General features: G+C 34.0%; 1 protein-coding gene across 1 annotated transcript in view; it reads right to left on the bottom strand.

The window, feature by feature from the left end:
* Positions 1-23,265, bottom strand: part of LOC149785890 (uncharacterized) — a 111,171-nt gene that overhangs the window by 72,742 nt on the left and 15,164 nt on the right. Inside the window, exons 7-16 of the mRNA XM_089979884.1 lie at positions 20,422-20,472; positions 17,786-18,091; positions 16,965-17,222; positions 12,294-12,335; positions 10,553-11,116; positions 9,794-9,829; positions 8,203-8,337; positions 6,404-6,535; positions 5,898-5,930; positions 2,907-3,024 (exon numbers count right to left, since the gene is read on the bottom strand). Coding sequence (XP_089836010.1) covers positions 2,907-3,024; positions 5,898-5,930; positions 6,404-6,535; positions 8,203-8,337; positions 9,794-9,829; positions 10,553-11,116; positions 12,294-12,335; positions 16,965-17,222; positions 17,786-18,091; positions 20,422-20,472 — 1,675 coding nt within the window. The remainder of the gene's footprint in view (positions 1-2,906; positions 3,025-5,897; positions 5,931-6,403; positions 6,536-8,202; positions 8,338-9,793; positions 9,830-10,552; positions 11,117-12,293; positions 12,336-16,964; positions 17,223-17,785; positions 18,092-20,421; positions 20,473-23,265) is intronic.

Below are 23,265 nucleotides of genomic sequence, written 5' to 3' on the forward strand. Positions count from 1 at the left end.
TTTCCCTGACTTTTACAAGTCATAAATGCAATTACTAGTATAAAGACAGTAATGACTCTTGCTTTATGTCATCACTGTAATTGTGGACCAGCAAAAGGACATACAGACAGATAGACCAACACATACTTGGCAGTACATTTTTGTGTGTGACATTGCAGCATCATAAAGAGAGATATCATATTGGACATATTTATTCCTGACTCTGTAAATACACGCACATTCAGACTTTGATGTAAAACCAACACATTCAGTTATCAATGTACATACACACACATTCAGACTTTGATGTAAAACCAACACATTCAGTTATCAATGTACATACACACAAACTCAGACATTAATGTACATGCACACACATTCAAACAATGATGTAGATACACACACACATTCAGTTATCAATGTACATACACAAACATTCAGACACTGATGTACATACATACACATTCAGCTATCAATGTACATACACAAACTTTCAGAAATTGATGTACATACACACACATTCAGACATGGATGTACATACACATACATTCAGTTATCAATATACATACACAAACATTCAGACACTGATGTACATACACACATTCAGTTATCAATGTACAAATACATACATTGAGACAGTGATGTACATACACACACATTGAGACACCAATGTACATACACATACATTAAGACACTGATGTACATACACACACATTCAGACACTGATGTACATACACACATTTAGACAAGGATGTACATACACATACATTCAGATATTGATGTACATACACACATTTAGATAATGATGCACATACACACACATTCAGTTATCAATGTACATGCACACATTCAGACACTGATGTACATACACACACATTCAGATACTGATGTACACACACATATATTTAGACAATGATGTACATACACACACATTCAGACATCATTGTATATACACACTCATTTAGACACTGATGTACATACACATACATTCAGACACTGATGTACATACACATACATTTAGACATTAATGTACATAGACACATGCACATATTCAGACACTGATGTACATTCACACACATTCAGACATTAATGTAGATACACACTCATTTAGACACTGATGTACATACACACACATTCAGACATCAATGTACATACATACACACTGAGACACTGATGTACATGCACATACATTCAGACACTGATATACATACACACACATTCAGATATTGATGTACATACACACAGATTTAGACAATGATGTACATACACATGCAGTCAGACATTGATATACATACACATTCAGACACTGATGTACATACACATACATTCAGACACTGATGTACATACACATACATTCAGATATTGATGTACATACACACATTTAGACAATGATGTACATACACATACATTCAGTTATCAATGTACATATACACACATTTAGATACTGATGTACATACACACACATTCAGACACTGATGTACATACACATACATTCAGACATCAGTGTATACACACACTCATTTAGACATTGATGTACATGTACATACATTCAGACATTTATGTACATTCACACACATTCAGACATTGATGTACATTCACACACATTCTTACATCAATGTACATACACATGCACACATTTAGACACTGATGTACATACACACACATTCAGACATCAGTGTACATACACACACATTCAGATATTCATGTACATACACACACATTCAGATATTGATGTACATTAACACACATTCAGATATTGATTTTCATACACACACATTCAGACACTGATGTACATACACACACATTCAGACATCAATGTACATACACACACATTTAGACACTGATGTACATAAACACACATTCAGACATTCATGTACATACACACACATTTAGACACTGATGTACATACACACACATTCAGACATACATGTACATACACACACATTTAGACACTAATGTACACACATTCAGATATTGATGTACATACACACATATAGACACTGATGTACATACACACACATTCAGATATTGATGTACATACACACATTTAGACACTGATGTACATACAAAAACATTCAGACATTGATGTACAATTACACACACTAGGAACATCAACTCTGCAATCTCTGTATGGTCTTGCCACAAATCCATACTAGCAGGCTTCATATCAGATTATGCCAGCAGAAATACGACTCACATGAATACTTATGCTTTTTGCTTCATAATCTGAATCACCCCTTCCCAACACTCAACTACACCATATAACAGTCACAATCACCACTCCCCAACACTCACCCACACCACATAAGTCACAATCATCCCTTGCCAATACTCAACCACACCATATAACAGTCACAATCACCACTCCCCAACACTCAACCACACCATATAACAGTCACAATCACCCCTCCCAAACACTCAACCACACCATATAACAGTCACAATCACCACTCCCCAACACTTAGCCACACCACATAAGTCACAATCATCCTTTGCCAACACTCAGCCACACGACATAACAGTGACCCAAGTGTTATAATGCAAAATCTGTCATATGTATATATAACATGTCTACATGACACGACTGTAAATACAGCATTTTGGTCTGAAACAATCAGCAAATGTTATTGTAACTGAAATTTGTGTAAATCTAACTTCTGATGCCCTTCCATGTACCCTAGAGGTGGGAGAGATGAATGACATCTCTCTTGCAAATGGTAACCCAAAAAGGGAAATAATTACCAAGTTTAATGATATCCACTCAGCAGTTTATATGTGGTCATGGACAGATATCCAGACAGATCGAAAGTTAGACAGACAAAGGGTATCACAATTTCAACAGTGTCTTTTTGTAAGTGTGGGGATAACAACCACTGCATATATACTCAGATACTCAGAAACAGACAAACACACAGATAAACACATACTTGTTATAGCAGCTGTACATTCCCCTACTTGCATCATCACAAGTACAGTCATATTTGCAGCCATCACTCCAGCTCTCTCCCTGGTTGTGTGCCTGGCCATTGTAGAAACATTTTCCAACTGGAAAAGGTAGAATGAAGTTGCAGACATTGAACAGGTAAACTTCTAAAATACAAACGGATAAACTCTCTTCATCTCCATACAAAATTACATATTAATGCATGACAGATGTACAAAAACTGTATAGAGCTACCAGCATGATCCATCCAAGTGTATAAATCTTTATATACATATACATCAGTGTCCCCACACATATGCTGATTCAGCTCTATCAATCTACATAAGTTATTATTACTATACAATTGGAAGACATTAATTACTATAAAATTGGAAGACATTAATTACTATAAAATTGGAAGACATTAATTACTATAAAATTGGAACACATCAATTACTATAAAATTGTAACACATTCATTACTATAAAATTGGAACACATCAATTACTATAACATTGTAACACATTAATTACTATAAAATTGGAACACGTCAATTACTATAAAATTGTAACACATTCATTACTATAAAATTGGAACACATCAATTACTATAACATTGTAACACATTAATTACTATAAAATTGTAACACATTCATTACTATAAAAATGGAACATTAATTACTTAAGAGATGCTAACCAATGAGAATGCTTATCGTAAATCCTGGTGTCTATTATCAGACCCTAAGCGACCTGTCCATAATAGATAACATGTCCATTAAATATATAAAATTTCCTTCTGATCCTATTGCATCTTATTGTGGGAAGGTATGGACCTGTATGCCATCAGAAACAGTAACCATTCAATGAGATCAAATGGTGTTCTTTGTTTTGTATTCAAGAACCATTGATTCTTTCAGCATTTCTGGACAAAACTACAAAAACTAAACACATGGTTAATCTGCATTTTTGTTTTCTCTGTTTTGTTTCTTACTGTTTACATTGTGATTGTAAAGTCAAGAAACAATATTCTATGTACCCGTCTATATATTAATGTTGAAGTACTTTTTGTCCACATAAAAAACTCCTGTTACCCCCCCCATGTTTTTCTTGTGGAATTTATTAATTTAGATTGTGGAATTTCCATAATAATTCCAACAAATCTGGAATGGCTTGCATTTCGGCATTGTTAATGCTCCATCATTATAATGTGAATTACAATGCTCCCTCATTATAATGTGAATTATAATGCTCCATCATTATAATGTGTAATAAAATGCTCCATCATTATAATGTATATAATAATGCTCCATCATTATAATGCTATTAAAGGAGGTCATAAAAATATATTTAATTATGTAAGTGAGACCACCTTATACTGAAGTATGCTAAAAGCTAAAACTGGTTATTTTGTTTATACACACACACATACAAAGAGGGTATTATATTATATGAAACTGCACAGTAATTGGTTTTCATCAACACAAATCTAAAATTATGTGCCATCAAAAACAACAATGTAAAACTAAATTCAGCCAGTTGAATGCAATCAAATACGCATACAAAAAATGTATGCAAGGCAGTGTAACCAGGTTCTTACTGGGATCAATACCCATACACACATTTTATGCAAGGCAGTGTAGCCAGGGTCTTATTGGGATCAATACCAATATACACATTTTATGCAAGGCAGTGTAACCAGGGTCTTATAAGGGTCAATACCCATACACACATATAATGCAAGGAAGTGTAACCAGGCTCTTACTGGGATCAATACCCATACACACATTTTATGCAAGGCAGTGTAACCAGGGTCTTACTGGGATCAATACCCATACACACATTTTATGCAAGGCAGTGTAACCAGGCTCTTACTGGGATCAATACCCATACACACATATAATGCAAGGAAGTGTAACCAGGGTCTTATAAGGGTCAATACCCATACACACATATAATGCAAGGAAGTGTAACCAGGGTCTTATAAGGGTCAATACCCATACACACATATAATGCAAGGCAGTGTAACCAGGGTCTTATAAGGGTCAATACCCATACACACATATAATGCAAGGAAGTGTAACCAGGCTCTTACTGGGGTCAATACCCATACACACATTTTATGCAAGGCAGTGTAACCAGGCTCTTACTGGGATCAATACCCATACACACATTTTATGCAAGGCAGTGTAACCAGGGTCTTACTGGGATCAATACCCATACACACATTTTATGCAAGGCAGTGTAACCAGGGTCTTACTGGGATCAATACCCATACACACATTTTATGCAAGGCAGTGTAACCAGGGTCTTATAAGGGTCAATACCTGTACCTACATTATATGCAAGGCAGTGTAGCCAGCGTCTTATAGGGATCAATACCCATACACACATTTTATGCAAGGCAGTGTAACCAGGCTCTTACTGGGATCAATACCCATACACACATTTTATGCAAGGCAGTGTAGCCAGCGTCTTATAGGGATCAATACCCATACACACATTTTATGCAAGGCAGTGTAACCAGGGTCTTATAAGGGTCAATACCTGTACCTACATTATATGCAAGGCAGTGTAGCCAGCGTCTTATAGGGATCAATACCCATACACACATTTTATGCAAGGCAGTGTAGCCAGGGTCTTATAAGGGTCAATACCTGCACCTACATTATATGCAAGGCAGTGTAGCCAGCGTCTTATAGGGATCAATACCCATACACACATTTTATGCAAGGCAGTGTAGCCAGGGTCTTATAAGGGTCAATACCTGTACCTACATTATATGCAAGGCAGTGTAGCCAGGGTCTTATAAAGGTCAAAACCTGTACCTACATTATATGTGAGGCAGCATTATCAGGGTCTTATTAGGGTCAATATCACTAACTACATTATGTATGAGGTGGCATTATCAGTCTTTTAATATGAATAAATAGGTTCAAGGTTGTTGTTTTTTTTTAAATCAAAGTTTCCTGTATAGATACATAACAAAAATTGACTTACAGAATCCAGTAAGTTGACTATTGGATGTGATAGCTGAAAATAAAACAAATATAGTTTTGTAAGCATCCCAATGTGATAGAATAAGTTTTTATGGATCAAAGCTCTCAAAATGGAATGAATACAACTTCTTATAATACTATTTAGATTTTTGTTTTTGTTTTTTTATCTTGTGACTAAACCTTGAATAAAAGAATTTGCTTTCTAGTCTGAATGACAAACACTATAACCTTTCCTTTATAATTACTGCAATGATATCCTCTGTTGTGTTATTTCATCCTCTATTTTTGCATGGAATGCAATATTGTATTGAAAAATGGAGAAAAGACAGTAGATTAAAATGTTATCTGAAAATCTGTGTGTACACATTATAAGGCATTCAAGAAAAGGGTATTTACTGAATAAATAAGGACTGATAAAAAGGACTGTAAAATGGATGCACTAAGTCCAAATTTATCTTTGGTCTCAAATGAAGAAAATAAGCAGGAAATACTTTAATGACTACTTACAGCAGTAACCACAGAATTTGCGGCAGTTATCCTTGGCCCAGGGGGCGTAAGTTCCTGTGCATATGCTGGGATCATAATCTTTACAGTTGCCAATCTTGTCCATGCAAGGAGGCGGGATGGTGGGAGAAGATGCTAGGAAAATGGTACAGAGAAATTTTGCTTGAAGATATATTATGCAAGAATATACCATAACTAGTAACCTATTTTCTTCCTGGTTTATTGATAATAAATTTTACTGTAACTTGTTAGAAATCAACTGTGATTTTAATTACCAGATTAACAGATGATACGACAGGGTGACCATGCTAAATTTGGGTTAAAACACCAGATGATATGACAGGGTGACCATACTAAATTTGAGTTAAAACAGCAGATGATATAAAAGGGTGACCATACTAAATCTGGGTTAAAATGGCAGATGATTTGACAGGGTGACCATACTAAATTTGGGTTAAAATGGCACATTCAAAGTCAATTAGTTGCTTACTAAGATTATCAGTTCTTTTTTTAACTTATAGTTAAAACTACTTTGAGAAACTTTACCTTTTTCATATTAACAATGTAAATTCTTGTACAAGAAATTGCTTGTCATGAATATGAATAAAAATTGACAAAAAAATTGTTTTGCTGCAAGTTGAAAGAACAACAAAACTCTCGACAATATGCAAAAGCATTCTTTAAGTTTGGTCTGTCTGATTTGCAGAAAATATTGTGACAATACCATCTATGTCTCATTATTAACTGGGGCCCTGCGTGGCTGAGTGGTCTAAAGTGCTCATCTAAGGATCACTGCCATCTCACCTCTGTCTGCATAGGTTCAAGTCTTGGGTTTCGGTCAAAGTGGGTATGTGAGAAAGCTTGCCAGTAGCTTCTCATGGGTCGGTGGTTCTTTTCAGGTTTTTCCCGGGTTTTTCCTCCACCATTATTACTGGCTGCTATGTAAAGCTTATCTTGTGCTGAAAATTGGTGTTAAATCCCAAAACAACAACAACAACATCATTATTAACTAGTGTGGTTATGCTAGTGCTGCTCCAATTAACCAATATGATCACACAATAATATCCTCATAATAATAATAATGACTTTATTTAAAGAAGGTAACACAATTAGTTACATGGAACTAATCCTCCTTTTTGGTCCTTCATTATGAATACAACACAATTTGTAAGAACATGATCCAATTAAGTACATTTACATATGGATACAACACAATTTGTAAGAACACGATCCAATTAAGTACATTTACATATGGATACAACACAATTTGTAAGAACACGATCCAATTAAGTACATTTACATATGAATACAACACAATTTGTAAGAACATGATCCAAATAAGTACATTTACATATGGATACAACACAATTGGTAAGAACATGATCCAAATAAGTACATTGTGCATATAGGCAGTAGTCACTTTCATCAAAATGAACAATTCATTCATCAAGATTTTTGTAAGCATTACTGTCGAAAATTCAGTTCTGCACATTTCCTAATGTTTTTGACTTAAAACTATTTTAAATGAGCCCTGGTTTTGGTCAAACATCATGTGGAAAATTTCAATAATAATTCATTATCAAGCAGTTATCAAAAGGTGATAATTGGTAGGAAATTCAATTATTTCAAAGATGGAATTTTGTAGAAACTCCAAGAAGTGTACCAATTACATATCTAACCAGCTATAAACACTGACACAAAACCTTACAATGGTTGACACTAATGCAGTGGCCACAGATAGAAAGGTGATACAAACATCTTATCTATTCATGCAGACAAGATAAGGCAAACTTTAAACTCACTGCTGCAGAAACCACAAGATCGCTGGCAGTTGTCCTTGGCCCAGTCAGCAAAGTCAGAGCATACTGCCGGAATATCAAACTGGGAGCATGTGGAGAGTTGGTCCTGACATGGGTCGGGTGCAGCTGTGGGAGCCCCTGTAAACAAAATACAGCAGAATCTATGTCATCCAAAGTTATCATATCACTAGGAAAAAAAATACCAGGATATAACCGAAGGTAGCATTATTTGGGCAACTACTGTATGTTTAATAATTTTCTTAGTGTTGAAAATTAATGTTCCTGCAGAGTTAGTAGCAACATTATCATCAAACAATGTTAGTATTATATTATTGGTGACAATGAAATGCTTTCTCTTTGGAAGAAATTGGACAAACCAATCATAAACATGCAATTTTTCTATCATTAGAATATAAAAATGAAAGTTTAAATACAAACTAAATTCCAAAGATAATACCACTGTCAAGTGAGTAAAACAAGAGTACCATGAGCAGCATATCATTCACCCATTCTGTGTTTAACAGTCCTCTATATAGACAACTGAAATTTATTTGCAGAAACCATTTTTCTTCTTTCAGGCAGTGACTTTAACCTTTCACCTTTTTATTACAAAATGTATTGCTTTTTTTCTTACCCTAAGTGTGAAGACATGTATAAAATATGGTCCAGGTCTGTGATGTAGAACTAACATTATTGTGTGGAAGCCATTTTTATTTTTTAAGTCCTTTGACATAAAGATTCCAAAATCAATGCATTTCTTCCTTACCCTAATTGCATGCCAAACACAAAGTTTGATGACCATTGATGATAGAGAACTCAAATTTATTTTGCAGAAATCATTTTTTTTTTCTTTTTCTCAGTGATCTTCACCTTTGACCTTTCAAGTCTGAAATTAATAAAGCTTTTCCTTACCCAAGTTCAACCCATCCACAAAAACCTGTAATCATAGGTGGTTGAAAACTCAATATATTGTGTACAAACCATTTGTCTTCTTTCAGTCACAGTAACTGACCCTTCGGATCTTTTAATACCAAGCTTGACAGTGTTCTTCCTTATTCAGAGTGCAAGCTACTGTGTAAGTTTGGAAACTGTTGATAGTGTTTTCTTCTTTCATTTAGTGACCTTGACCTTTGTGCTTTTGACCCTAAAATTATGGGGCTTAACTTGCCCCAAGTACATTTCCATTTTCTAATATGTATTTTTAAAAATTACATATGCCCCATATTTTTCAGGAATCACATGACCCAACCTACCCCTTTGTTCTTATCCAATGACAACAGGCAGATGTTTCCTTCTTGGTACCTATTCTTGACCTTTCTGCAAACACTAATCTATTCATCTAATCTAAATTTATGTTCTGAACATTGTTTATAACCACACTTTTGAAATTTAACATACAACCATTTAGCCACAGCTTTCAAATTCATTAACTTTCAATAAAGTTAATGAATTAATGATACATTGCTGTTTGTGGTTTTTTTTTGTATTTTCAGTAAACTTGCAATATTGAAATATAATCAGAGACTGGTATTTCAGCATTTTATCTCAAATATGGAAACATAAGCAACAAAATATTATGTAAAAACAACTTTACCTGTGGGTATATATGTTTGTGGAGATGGTGGAATTACTGAAAAATGCAAGAGATGTAAATTTAATTGAAATATAAAATGAATAGAATATTTCAAAAAGAGTGTAAAGGTAAAAATAATAATACATTACTTTACACAGTGATATAATGACTGCACAATCCTAACACCTGGTTCCACTTGAATAAAATATCTCAACTATTTCTACATACTGGTACTTAATTCAAACTTTGGAGGATCATTATTTAGACTGTACAATTGATTGGTCAAATTCACCCTATTGGTCATTATGTACTCATGCATCCTTGCCTCTACCTTTTTCAAAATAAACCTCATCGAGGAAACAAAATTTGAGTAGAGTAAATACATACTCAAAGTTTATAACTTTTATGAATGCAGTCCACATATGACAACTTTAATTCAAAACAAACAGTGAATCTCTTGAATAAATACACACTTTTTTTAATGGTGTTTATGAATGATACAAATGGCTCCAAGCATTTGGTTGTTAGAAGCTGCTCTGTTCACAGTACAAGGGTCAGAGGTTAACAGTTTTGAGGTCTGATTAAGCCGTGTTTAAGGGGCAGGGATATTTCTTGGGTGATCAAGAATGGGGCTTGAACCCATTATTTTGGTAAACAAATTATAAATTGAAAACAAAATGTTCAGGAGTGAAATTGGGAATTCTATTTTTGAAATAATTTGTATAGGGAGACTGGGACCTATCCCCTAAAGATCCCTATAAAATCCTATATGGGATTCACCTGCGCAAGCCTGGTTGGCAAAGGAAGCTTGGATCTGTGCCAGCTTGCTAAAGTCCTGCACAGTAAGGACATGGGTACTGTCTGGGTCTGTGGCAATGTCTCCAAGTTCATTCTTGTCAATACCATCTCCGACACCCACTGCAAATATGTTGATTCCTTGGTCTCGTGATTTCTTGGCCTCTGAGACAGTCTGGGGGTGGTTGCTGGACATTCCATCTGTGATGACAATGGCAATATTGGGGATGCCAGGTCTGTCACCATTGGCCTGGGTGAACATGTTCGAGTACATATCCTTCAATGCCTGGCCTGTGTTTGTAGTTCCCATTTTGTATGGAATGCTGGTGATGGCATTCTCTAAAGCACCCTTGTCAAAGTACTTGTTCAGTTGAAACTGGATGTAGGTACGATCACTGAAGATTTCAGCTCCAACACGGATTTTGTCAGCACCAATATCAAACTTCTGAACTATATTCTTGACAAACTCTAACATTTTCTGATAGTTGGTGCTCCCAATACTGCCAGAGGAATCCAGAACAAAAACAATATCAGCCTTAGCACTGCATGCTGGAATACAAAACATTGATTTCAATATAATGTCAATCGAGTTCATATCTATCATGAGATGAATGGGTTATTGTAAGCTTCAAGCCATAGTTTTACCAACTTTAGAAGCCTAAGCAAAATTCTACTTATCATTGTATTTGATAAAACAACATGTTCCAAACAAATCTCTCCTGTATGATATTATAGATGGTATTGTCCTTTTCAGTTGAAAGACATTCTATGTAAGCAAATGAACACTTATAGAAATTATTAATGTCCAGTGTATAATTACTTAATGACAATAGAAATTATTATGTTCCAGTATATAATTACTTAATGACAATAGAAATTATTATGGTCCAGTGTATAATTACTTAATGACAACAGAAATTTTTATGGCCCAGTGTATAATTACTTAATGACAATATAAATATATTATGGTCCAGTGTATAATTACCTAATGACAATAGAAATTATTATGGTCCAGTGTATAATTACCTAATGACAATAGAAATTATTATGGTCCAGTGTATAATTACCTAATGACAATAGAAATTATGATGGTCCAGTGTATAATTACTGAATGAAAAAATTGTAAATGAGATGATCTGTATTGGAAACCATTAAAAATGTTGTGACTGATCTTTGATGATTAATTGATCCCTTGCAGCACCCATCAGGTGGTGAATATATGCCAGGGCTATGCTATTTGGGTGGTGCATATGTGCCAGGACTATGCTATTTGGGACATGAGAATGTATTTTGACTACCCCATGCATAAAAAGGTAGTACAGATGTTCCAAATAAAGCTACAACATAACTAATTAAACTGTCAATATACACATCATATATGAACATCATGCACAATAATCTTAAGGTTATTATAATTTTAGGACCCTTCTTCAGTCCTTATATAAATTTATAAATTTCACTAAAGTGGTAAAATATGACATATCAAATCACAATACTTTGTTGATCAAATGCTAAAATCAACCAATCACTGACTATAATAGAATAATTGTGACATTATAACCTTCTCAGTAATGATGTGATAAAAAATGTTGACATTAGACCTACCCAATAATGCTGTGATAAATAACTGTGATATTAGACCTACTCATAAATGATGTGATAAATAATTGTGACATTAGACCTACTCAGTGATGATGTGATAAATGCATTCAAGCTGTATACTTACTGGGTGCTGGTGTACTTGTTTCATTGGTCATAGGTTTGGATGCTATAATATATTAAAAATACAATGGTAAATTTCTGAATATAGATGGAAAGATCGAAACATTGACACTGATTTTTTTATATTTATCTTATATTTTGCTTGCTGAAATACAGCTGTATCCTTGATCTGTATTACTATCTTACTTGCTAACATATATTTGTAATTTTGATCCTTATTACTATTTTACTTCCTGAACACAGTTGTATCCTTGATCCTTATTACTATTTTACTTGCTGATACACAGTTGTATCTTTGATCCTTATTACTATTTTACTTGCTGACACACAGTTATATTGTTGATCCTTATTACTATCTTACTTGCTGACATACAGTTTTATCCTTGACCCTTATTACTATTTTACTTGCTGACATACAGCCGTATCCTTGATCCTTATTACTATTTTACTTGCTGATACACAGTTGTATCTTTGATCCTTATTACTATTTTACTTGCTGACACACAGTTGTATCTTTGATCCTTATTACTATTTTACTTGCTGACATACAGTTGTATCCTTGATCCTTATTACTATTTTACTTGCTGATACACAGTTGTATCCTTGATCCTTATTACTATTTTACTTGCTGGCACAGTTTTATCCTTGATCCTTATTACTATTTTACTTGCTGACATACAGTTGTATCCTTGATCCTTATTATTATTTTACTTGCTGATACACAGTTGTATCCTGGATCCTTATTACTATTTTAGATGCTGACACACAGTTGTATCCTTGATCCTTATTAGTATTTTACTTGATGACACAGTTGTATATTTGATCCTTATTAATATTTTAGATGCTGACACACAGTTGTATCCTTGATCATTATTACTATTTTATTTGCTGACATACAGTTGTATCCTTAATCCTTATTACTATTTTACTTGCTGACACACAGTTGTATCCTTGATCCTTATTACTATTTTACTTGCTGACACACAGTTGTATCTTTGATCCTTATTACTATTTTACTTGCTGGTACACATTTGTAGTAACCTTTATCTTTATTACTATTTTACTTGCTGACACACAGTTGTATCCTTGATCTTTACTACTATTTTACTTGCTGACACACAGTTGTATCCTTGATCCTTATTGCTATTTTACTTGCTGACACACAGTTGTATCTTTGATCCTGATTACTATTTTACTTGCTGGTACACATTTGTAGTAACCTTTATCTTTATTACTATTTTACTTGCTGACACACAGTTGTATCCTTGATCTTTACTACTATTTTACTTGCTGACACACAGTTGTATCCTTGATCTTTACTACTATTTTACTTGCTGACACCTGGTTGTATTAATCATATTTGATGCTGAACAATATTAATGTAAAATTACAACTAACTCTCCCCAGCCCCTCTACTCATTGCATATATTTATAAATTCACTGTAGGTATAGAGTATTCATTCCTAATGACTTAAGAGGGTCAAACTTTTTGAATAATTTCTACACCTGTATTTAAATCCAAATCATATGCTCAATAAGAAATGTAAATACTTAGTGAGGAAATAATAATCATTGCATATAGCAGGTGACATTCAAGGTGATATAAAGTTGGTGACATACTAGGTGACAAACAGCAGACAACATAATTAAAGGCATGGTGATCAATCATCATAGATTTTTAATGCAAAGACAAGCTAGGGATCATAAAGTTTTTCATGACATATTAAATATTTGAAGCAAACTGAACAATATAGCAAGTGGAATATTGTAATATTCAATCAAATGTTGCAATTTTCATGAACATTATGCTTGATAAAAACAATTTTAGGATGTTGTTTATAACAACATTGCAAAGCCTTCATGTTACTAAATAATTCTGTGGTATGACATTGTATTGCCAGGTGTGATTCCCCCAGTCTTGTGACATTTGATAAATAATGTTGCATTATGACACTGCATTACTAGGTGTTATGTCCCAGTGTTGTTACATAATATTAATAATGTTATACCATGCAATTGTATTGCTAAATGTTATCTATCAATGTTGTAACATTAATAACTAATGTTATACCATGACATTGTATGGGCCAGTTTGATACCATGATTTACCTCCCTTAAAGAGTATATGCAGATTGATTATTCTTGTGAAGTGTCCATTCTGGAGAGCTTAGTAACTCTTAACTCTTAAATGTGACAAAAAGTTTATACTTATATTCCTTGGAAAACACTTGCCACACCATCATGATATTATCATAAAAAATCTTTGTCAAAATATATATCCTTCTGTTCATAAAAACCCCTAAAATATCACACTTCCTTAAGGTTATTGAAATGGATGTTTACCCCTAAATTATCACACTTCCTTAAGGTTATTGAAATGGATGTTTACCCCTAAATTATCACACTTTCTTAAGGTTATTGAAATGGATGTTTGTTGAATGGTCTTAAACATTCCTGGTTGCTAGAACATGGGATGACAATTTTGTCTGACAACTTAACTACCAATAAAAACCACCTTAATTATGGAGAGTAACTAAATCCTAATTTACTTATCTAAGTGTAAAGATGTTGAATTAGATGAATCAGTCAAGTACCTGAAAATTTAAATTTCAATGTGATGTTAGAGTGTTTCATTCATATAACTTTTCAGTTATAGACAATATCTTTTTTGTATTGTTTTAGCAGAGACAAAGTGCCTAATAATTGGCTTCCTTTGGGTTGATTTTGTAGTATTTGTGAATGTTTTTCTCATGATAAAATGAAAAAATGGAAAATATAGCTAAAGCTTTTAGGGTAATATCACATATTTCTACCTTGACTTTGCTACTGCAATGACTTTCCATTAAATATAAACTGAACCTAACAATGCATTTGGGGAAATGTCTGCATTGATACGTTTTCATGAATGTACTATTTTGGAACAGACAGCATGTTTACTCCTCATGATTTTGGCACTTGCTTAAACACATTATTTTACTCACTTAGTTTTTGGGATGTTAAATTTTCATGATTTTTGACTCAGTCATGAAACTCGCTATAATAAAATCACACTGAAATCTCTCTATATTCAATATTCAAAACTTACCATTGTTAAACATTTCTGACACAAACTCAACAAAGCACAAATGTCATTTTTGATGCATTTCTTTTTGAGGTCTCAGGATGAAAATAATACAGTAATTCATATTACAACATTTGTAAACATGCCATAAAAGGCTCCAATAATAGTATCTAGTCCAAGAAATACATCAAAGAGGACTCATTGCTATCTCATTATGAAAATTGTTTCTAAATTTATATGCAAATGGAGTCATATTTCTGTAGGCAAAACTGCAAACTACATTATTTATTAACTTTGACAATAACTTTCTACATGACAATACTCAGAAAATAGTGGACAAAACATTTTTGTGTTAAACTATACAAGTTGAAGACCACAAAATTCATTATATTTTTTGGATAGAACCATCTGATGATAAAACATCATGTATTCCTTTGAGTCCTCTATTGCAATTTAGATTGCTATAGATGCAATTTATATGCATTTCATTCTACATTGTTGAGACTGGGGCCGTTTCCCTTCTTGAAGGAATAGTTTCAAAGGATCCTGAAAATTAGTGTGGAATCAATGTAAAGGCTAATCTACAAGAAGCTATTTGCAGCATAGCAACCTTTGCTCCTCATCTTGATTTTAGTTTTCCTGGCTGTATCCTTGACAACAATGTAATATTCATTGATCAGATATAAGATAACAAATAAGCAATTCAAATATTATTCTGGAGCAATAAAATGCATGCATTTTCCCATTATTTGCAAATAAATAACATTTCAATGGAGCCATTTTGTAAGGAATTACCAGGCAGACAAAAATGACTTCCACATGATTTTTGTGAAATTATAATTGGGTCATGGGCCTCTTGGATAAATAAAGTTAAAGTTATGCATAAAAGTAACATAAAAATGTTAAATCTCTATAATTCAATAACTGTACAGTAAATCAATAAATGTCTTAGTTTTAGTCTTAATTAAATTATCTGCTCCAACTGTCTTTGTAGGGGCAAGTATACATTGTCAAATTTAATGAGCTCTTTTATGTTCATAAAACATTCAGTTTATTAAGTTTTCAGCCCAAAAAAATATTTCTCTGTATTCTGTAATATAAACTTCTTACCATGGTGGACTTTCTACAATATAAAATTTGCCTAACAATATTCACTACCAAAATACGTCATCTTTCTGAAATTCTTTAATTACATATTTCATGTCAGAGACTACTGTTGTGGAAACTTGAACCCGGAAGAGGCAGATTATACTTTTATTATCTTTGGCAGCAGAGAGCACATAAAGGGACATCATATCAAGATGTACTTAACAAACTGTGTTGTTGCTAGGTGTTATGTATCAATGTTGTAACATTATAATAATTATTGCTATGGAATGACATTGCATTGCTAGGTGTTATGTATAAATGTTGTAACTATGTATCAATGTTGTAACATTATAATAACTAATGCTATGGGATAACACTGTACTGCTAGGTGTTATGTATCAATGTTGTAATATTATAATAACTAATGCTATGGGGTGACATTGCATTGCTAGGTGCTATTTTGCAACACTTTGTCATTATGATGCATCTAATGGTAAGGTCATGTGATGAATTGAAGCAGCATACCTTCACAAGCTTTTGTAGACAGAAGGTCTTTCAGTGACTTGAGAGCATCAAAGTTGTCAGCTGTGTACACATTCTGATTGTCTGGATCCGTAGCTATATCTCCAAGTTCTGCCCTGTCAATGCCACTTCCAACCCCCACAGCCAACAGTGTTATGTGGTTGTCACGGGTCAGTTTTGCCTCACTGACAGTCAGGGCATGGTTATTCGACTGGCCATCAGTCACAACAATACCAATGTTAGGTACATTTGGTCTGTCACCTGAAGTAAATGATTAAATAGGATTTACAAGGTTAGTCTAATTTAAAAATCTTATCCTACTATACTGAACCTGTCAATAATAAAGAGTTAACAACTAGGATAAAACTGTCTTTCAAGTGAGCCTATCAGTAAAAATGAGTCAATACCTAGGACAAAATTGTCTTCTATTAATAATAAAGTTTCAACAGCCAGGATAAATTCATCTTTCAAGAGAATTCTCCTTTATACAGAGTTATCTGCTGAAATCTTCCACAGTAAGTACAGTAGTACATCAAATATTATGACATTAATTATCCAAATTGTCCTTTAGTACAAACTCACCATGATACCCCCTTCCAATTTAAACCCCCTATTTATTAAGATCTATTCAGGAAAACCAAAACAGAATATCAATGTGATCCTCAAAAGGTTCTTTTTTAAACAGTTGTCCTTTCAAGACAATGTTGTCATGACATTCATATTTTTAGACCTTTCCCTATATGGCATTTATGAAACTAAGAAAATCATTGTCAGCTTAATGGAAAAAGAATGTCTCACTTATCTCTAAATTTCCAACACTGTACCTGCTGCAGCACTGAAACTGTTTTCCCTCATAAACTTAATAGCTTCTCCAGTGTGTGTGTATCCAGGGACATAGTTTATTTTTGCCACTGCGGCCTGGATAGAGCTGCTGTCATGGTACTGATTCATGTTGAATTCTGTTTTAACATTTGTCTGGAATGTATCTACACCAACTTGTACATCATTGGGGCCAATGTTAAACTTGGTGACGACATCCTTTATAAATCCCAGCATCTTCTGGAAGTTTGCTGCGCCAACACTTCCAGAGGAATCAAGCAGGAAGACAATATCAGCTTGTGCATGGCAGTCTGAGAAAAAAAATTACAGCAAAAATGATAATTTTGAAGACCAATTAAGAGACTTTAATTACCTGATAATAATTGAGACATATAAATAATAAAGGCTGGAATCTGGATATCACAGCAGTAATGCACTTACTTTGCACTTTTTGTGATCCCTAACTTGATTACTAGTTGTATTGACTTAAAAGACTACCCCAAGCAAACTTAAGCTTAAAATATATTTGGTGTGATTTATATGAAATTATTGTACAATCAGCATAGCATTTTGGGTAACAATAATGTTATTAAGATCCACTGTGTGTTAGAGAATGTTCCATAAATGTAGGTCACAACCAACTTATTATTTTATGAGCTACATAACCTGTCTATGTCTGGTGGCATAACAACACCACACTTCAAACAATAAAGATTGCTGATTGGCTGAAAATAAATATCATCAACATAATATTTCAGAAGAAGGCATTATTTAATAATGTAGTGACTCGTTGACATTATTTGGTAAAGTAGTGACCCAGTGGCATTATTTGATAATGTGGTGACTCACTGACATTAATTGATAAAGTAGTGATTCAATGGCATTATTTGATAAAGTAGTGACCCAATGGCATTATTTGATAAAGTAGCAACCCAATGGCATTATTTATAAAGTAGTGACTCACTGGCATTATTTGATAAAGAAGCAACCCAATGGCATTATTTGTTAAAGTACTTTAGCAACAGAATGGCTTTATTTCATAAAGAAGTGGCTCATTGGCATTATTTGATTAAAACAATAAATGAACAAAAAATATAAAGCAATAGCTGCTTCTACTTGAAAATGTGTATACTTCTCATTTGAATGGACAAGAAGGCAGAAAAATTGCTTCTCTTTCTCACAGATTAAGATCCATCATGTTCTAAATGCTCATTTGCCATAATATGCTGTATCTACCCATTTATTATGTGCTCATTTTTTCTTCCATTAACTTTACATTGTCAGAAACATGCAGTATTTTATGATACTGAACACCTTTATACTGCATGACTCATGCATCTAGAAATAGTATAGTGTATTAGGAACTACTGTGTAAATAAACCATGTACACTCATGTAATAGATGCTTTAATTTTTAGTTTATCAGATTTGTTTGTGGATGAACTAAAGAAGTTGTTTTATATGTTTGAAAGTGGAGATGATAAAGTGAAGTATATGGAGGAGATTACTGAGTCACAAATGAAACTTTCAAGCAAGCAAATGAATGAACATGATATTTGCCATGTCCACAACCAATGTTAGTGACACAGTAATTGAAAATACCATTCTGATCATTTAAACAATTATTTAGGAGAAATATTAATAACTTTTTTTTGCAAATGGAATAGTTCAGACTGGGACCAGTGCTCTCTTGTGATCATAAGAATAACAATAAAAAGCAACTGAGGCCAAAGGCTATCAAATATCTATCAGATACGCACTATTTTACAAGTCAGTCAAAACACAGAATTTGAGAAAAAAATGCAACTGAAGGTTTTGGTAGGAAACTAAGAGCATCAGAGCCAATAAACCAAGACAATGAAAAAGTATTATTTCTGCTGGCTAAATGGACTCTGTCACACAACAGCTGCTTTGTAATTTTCCCCATTTAACTATTTTGATGCAATGTTAGGCTAGTGACACAAACCCTATAAGTCACAGCTGGGGTCCTTCCAACAGCAAGATGCAAGTGACAGGGCATAAACATTTGTCTTCTTTAGCTGGGAATAAGAATGGTAATCAATATACTTATATTTATGCATCTTGAATTTCCTCAGAATGCACTTTCTTAGTTAGTTCTGTAAATCTGAATGACTTCACCCAGGCCATGGAAAACCTGATACACACCAAAATTGTAATGTAATTTTCATTTCCAACTGAAATCGCTTTCTTCTCACTGAACTGAATTGACCCATAAACCCAGTCATTCATAAGCAAAAAAACCGAACTGAATTGGGTCCAAACAAAAAAAAAACATCCATTTCAGACCAACTGGAAAAATTTCTTATATGTGCATTCATTCAAAATATGACTCTAAATTTCAATTTTAAGTAGACCAAAACGAGAATTTTTTAAAACTAATTCATATTTTCCAGTACAAATGCAGTAACCTACTGGTATAAGTCTCATCCAACTGCAAATTGTACAGACCTAGATCTGCTGTACAAAATGTGTCAGCAGATCTGGATCAATTAAGTTTGTTAGGAGTAAACAATAGAAATAACAACATATACCTTGATTGGCCTGGTACATTGGGTCTATGTTGCTTGCAGTTCAACATGACTTATAAGCAAGTACATACAGTAGATAAATGTGTACCTTACCTGTCTTGGGTGCAGGAGTGGTGGCCTTGGGTTGTGTCGTGGCTTGCACAGCTGACAATGAAAATGAGAACTAAATAGATAACAATTATGGTATAAAATCTACCAACACATATGGAAATGTATAAAACAATTAACAAAATCATGCATTTATTAAATCTATTGAAATCTGAGTCATCAGCTGCAAGTACAAATGAATAAATTTTCATGTCACATGGTATAACAGTTTGGAAATGAGTTACATATCACATGGTATAACAGCTTGGAAATGAGTTTACATGTCACATGGTATAACAGTTTAGAAATGAGTTACATGTCACATGGTATAACAGTTTGGAAATGAGTTACATGTCACATGGAATAACAGTTTGGAAATGAGTTTACATGTCACATGGTATGACAGTTTGGAAATGTGTTTACATGTCACATGGTACAACAGTTTGGAAATGAGTTTACATGTCACATGGTATAATAGTTTGGAAATGAGGTTACATTTCACATGGTATAACAGTTTGGAAATGAGCTTACATTTCACATGGTATAAAAATTTGAACATCATTGCATTTTCTTAGTACTGGCACATTTTCAATTATCAAAATTTGAATATCAGACTCAGCCACTGAGAAACATGGCCTGTCACAGGCTTGATTATTTGCAACAAACTGCCCCTAAATTTTATTCAGTGTGGATACCAACCCTTGCATCCATCCAGCCAAATTAGCTCTCAGTAACCTGTAATATTCAGGCTAATGATAATCCCTACCAAAGTATAGGTCCTGAATAGTGACTACATCTGGGCTTTTTAGTTCTGAACTTCTCAGAATTTGCAACTATTAACAACATCAAGTTATTTTAAAGCAGCAACTTTTGTTTTTACAAGCTCTGTTATTTCATTCCATTACTATTTCATAAAAGGGTTTAATAGTTTTATGCAATCAAACCACATATTTTTCCACAAAGAATTAAAAAGTAAAATGGGTATCCTAGACAAAAATGCAAGAACGTGCTGAGGCACAATACAATTCCATGTAATATTTTCAAAAAATACCTGATGACCGGCATCAGTAAATAGAGAGATTTACAGACAGATAGATAGGTACCTCACTCAGAATACTTTTGCACCATTCAAATTTAACAAATTCATTGAATTCAGCATATTTAATAAAAGTTTTAAGATTTTGTCATGTTTACCCCGACCCAGAGTAGCCCAGTTTGAAACATGTATAATCAAGGTAATTCTGACAGGCCATTGTTTGATGTCAAACATTGCCGAAGGCTAGCACTAATCCGTTATGTAAGATTGTTGTGGCTAGAATTGAAGAACCGGACATAGGAGTTGCGAGGCCGCCTGATAGCCAATTATCACCTAGGTGTCTAAATGTTTCCAAGATCAAAAGAAGTTGCCTGAAGAAGTGGGAGTGTCTTAACTTCTTTCCCTACAAACAGACAGACAGGTTGAACTGGCCGCTAAGACGATTGGACAGGGGCACAGCGCCACCCAATCAGATTCGAGATGGGGAGAGACCTTGATTTGGGTAGAATGATATCCCCGCATCTTCCAGCAAGAGTTAGTTCACTGAGAGAAATTACCCAGAGAAGAGGTTAGCGTAACTCCGAATAGCCATTCGTTATTGGCGGGAAAATCTTAGAGCGGGAAATTCTAAGTACAGAAAGCTTCAAATAAGGTCAGTAGGATATTTGTTCGGTCTTTGTGGAATGCGGCTGCATTTCAATTGTAGGTCGTATGTAGCCTTTATTATTACTAGAATCGTAGTATGAAGAATGACTTTGTTTTGTTAATATGTTGCATATTTTGAAGAAATGAGTTGATATTTGTAAAGAATTATATAGCTTGCTAGCTGTCGTAAGAGTTAATATTGTACTTTGCTATGTGGGTATTTTATAGTAGACTAACACATATGTTCATATGATTATAGATTTTGCCATTGTTGAATATTTGTAATGTACAGACATGCGTCTGATTGTTGTCAGATTGTAGTATGATGAGATTAAATATATATGTGTATATACTGACGTGACGCAATGTATTGATGTCTGTATAACAATTCGCTGATACCGTGTTATTACGCCATTGTTTACCCTGCAAGAAGTGTGTGGGAATTTCGATGTGTATGCATGCGTGACCAAAACAGTGATAGCTATCTGATGATTAATTGTCGATATAGTGTGAGGTGAGATTTGATAAAACATATGTTAATGCCTTGTGGTTTTCACAGGAAGCTTTGAGGGACAGACCAGTTATAGTTTGGTCCCGTAGTCTCAGATAGAGAGACGGAGGAAAAGAGAAGAAAGGAGAGAACTCAGGACAAGTTGAAGTCTAGGAGCGAATTGGAGGAGGAGATAGTAGAGAGGGAAACGGAGACAGAGGAGGAGTTAGAGGAACAGAAAGAAGGAAGGAATCAGCGGGAAAGAAATAGATGAGTAGATGCAAGGACAGGGGGAAAATTGAACTCACACTGTAAATCACGGGATCAATTAGGCTGTCACTTGGTTGAGGGAAAGACGAGTGATTGGAAGTTATCGTTTTAATTAATCGAATTTATTAAATTGTTATTGATTGAATTTTCATCTTCGTGTTCTCTATAATTTAACCGTCGGCATTGCTGACTGGGGGCTCAGAGCTGTAAATCTACATCGTCACTAATTTAACTTTCTAACCTAATGAGCCAGGGTGGAACTTTCATCATAATTTAATTAAATTATATTGGAAGAACCCCACCCCAATACGTGCAAACATCACAGATTTATTCATTTGCAATATGTGCATACCATATACACAGTCAAACCTATCACAAGTGGCTATACTGGCTGTTGTACGCAGGTGAC

Source organism: Sinohyriopsis cumingii, chromosome 13, assembly GCF_028554795.1.
Source record: "Sinohyriopsis cumingii isolate HCF-2022 chromosome 13, ASM2855479v2, whole genome shotgun sequence".
In the NCBI taxonomy this organism is placed as follows: domain Eukaryota; kingdom Metazoa; phylum Mollusca; class Bivalvia; order Unionida; family Unionidae; genus Sinohyriopsis; species Sinohyriopsis cumingii.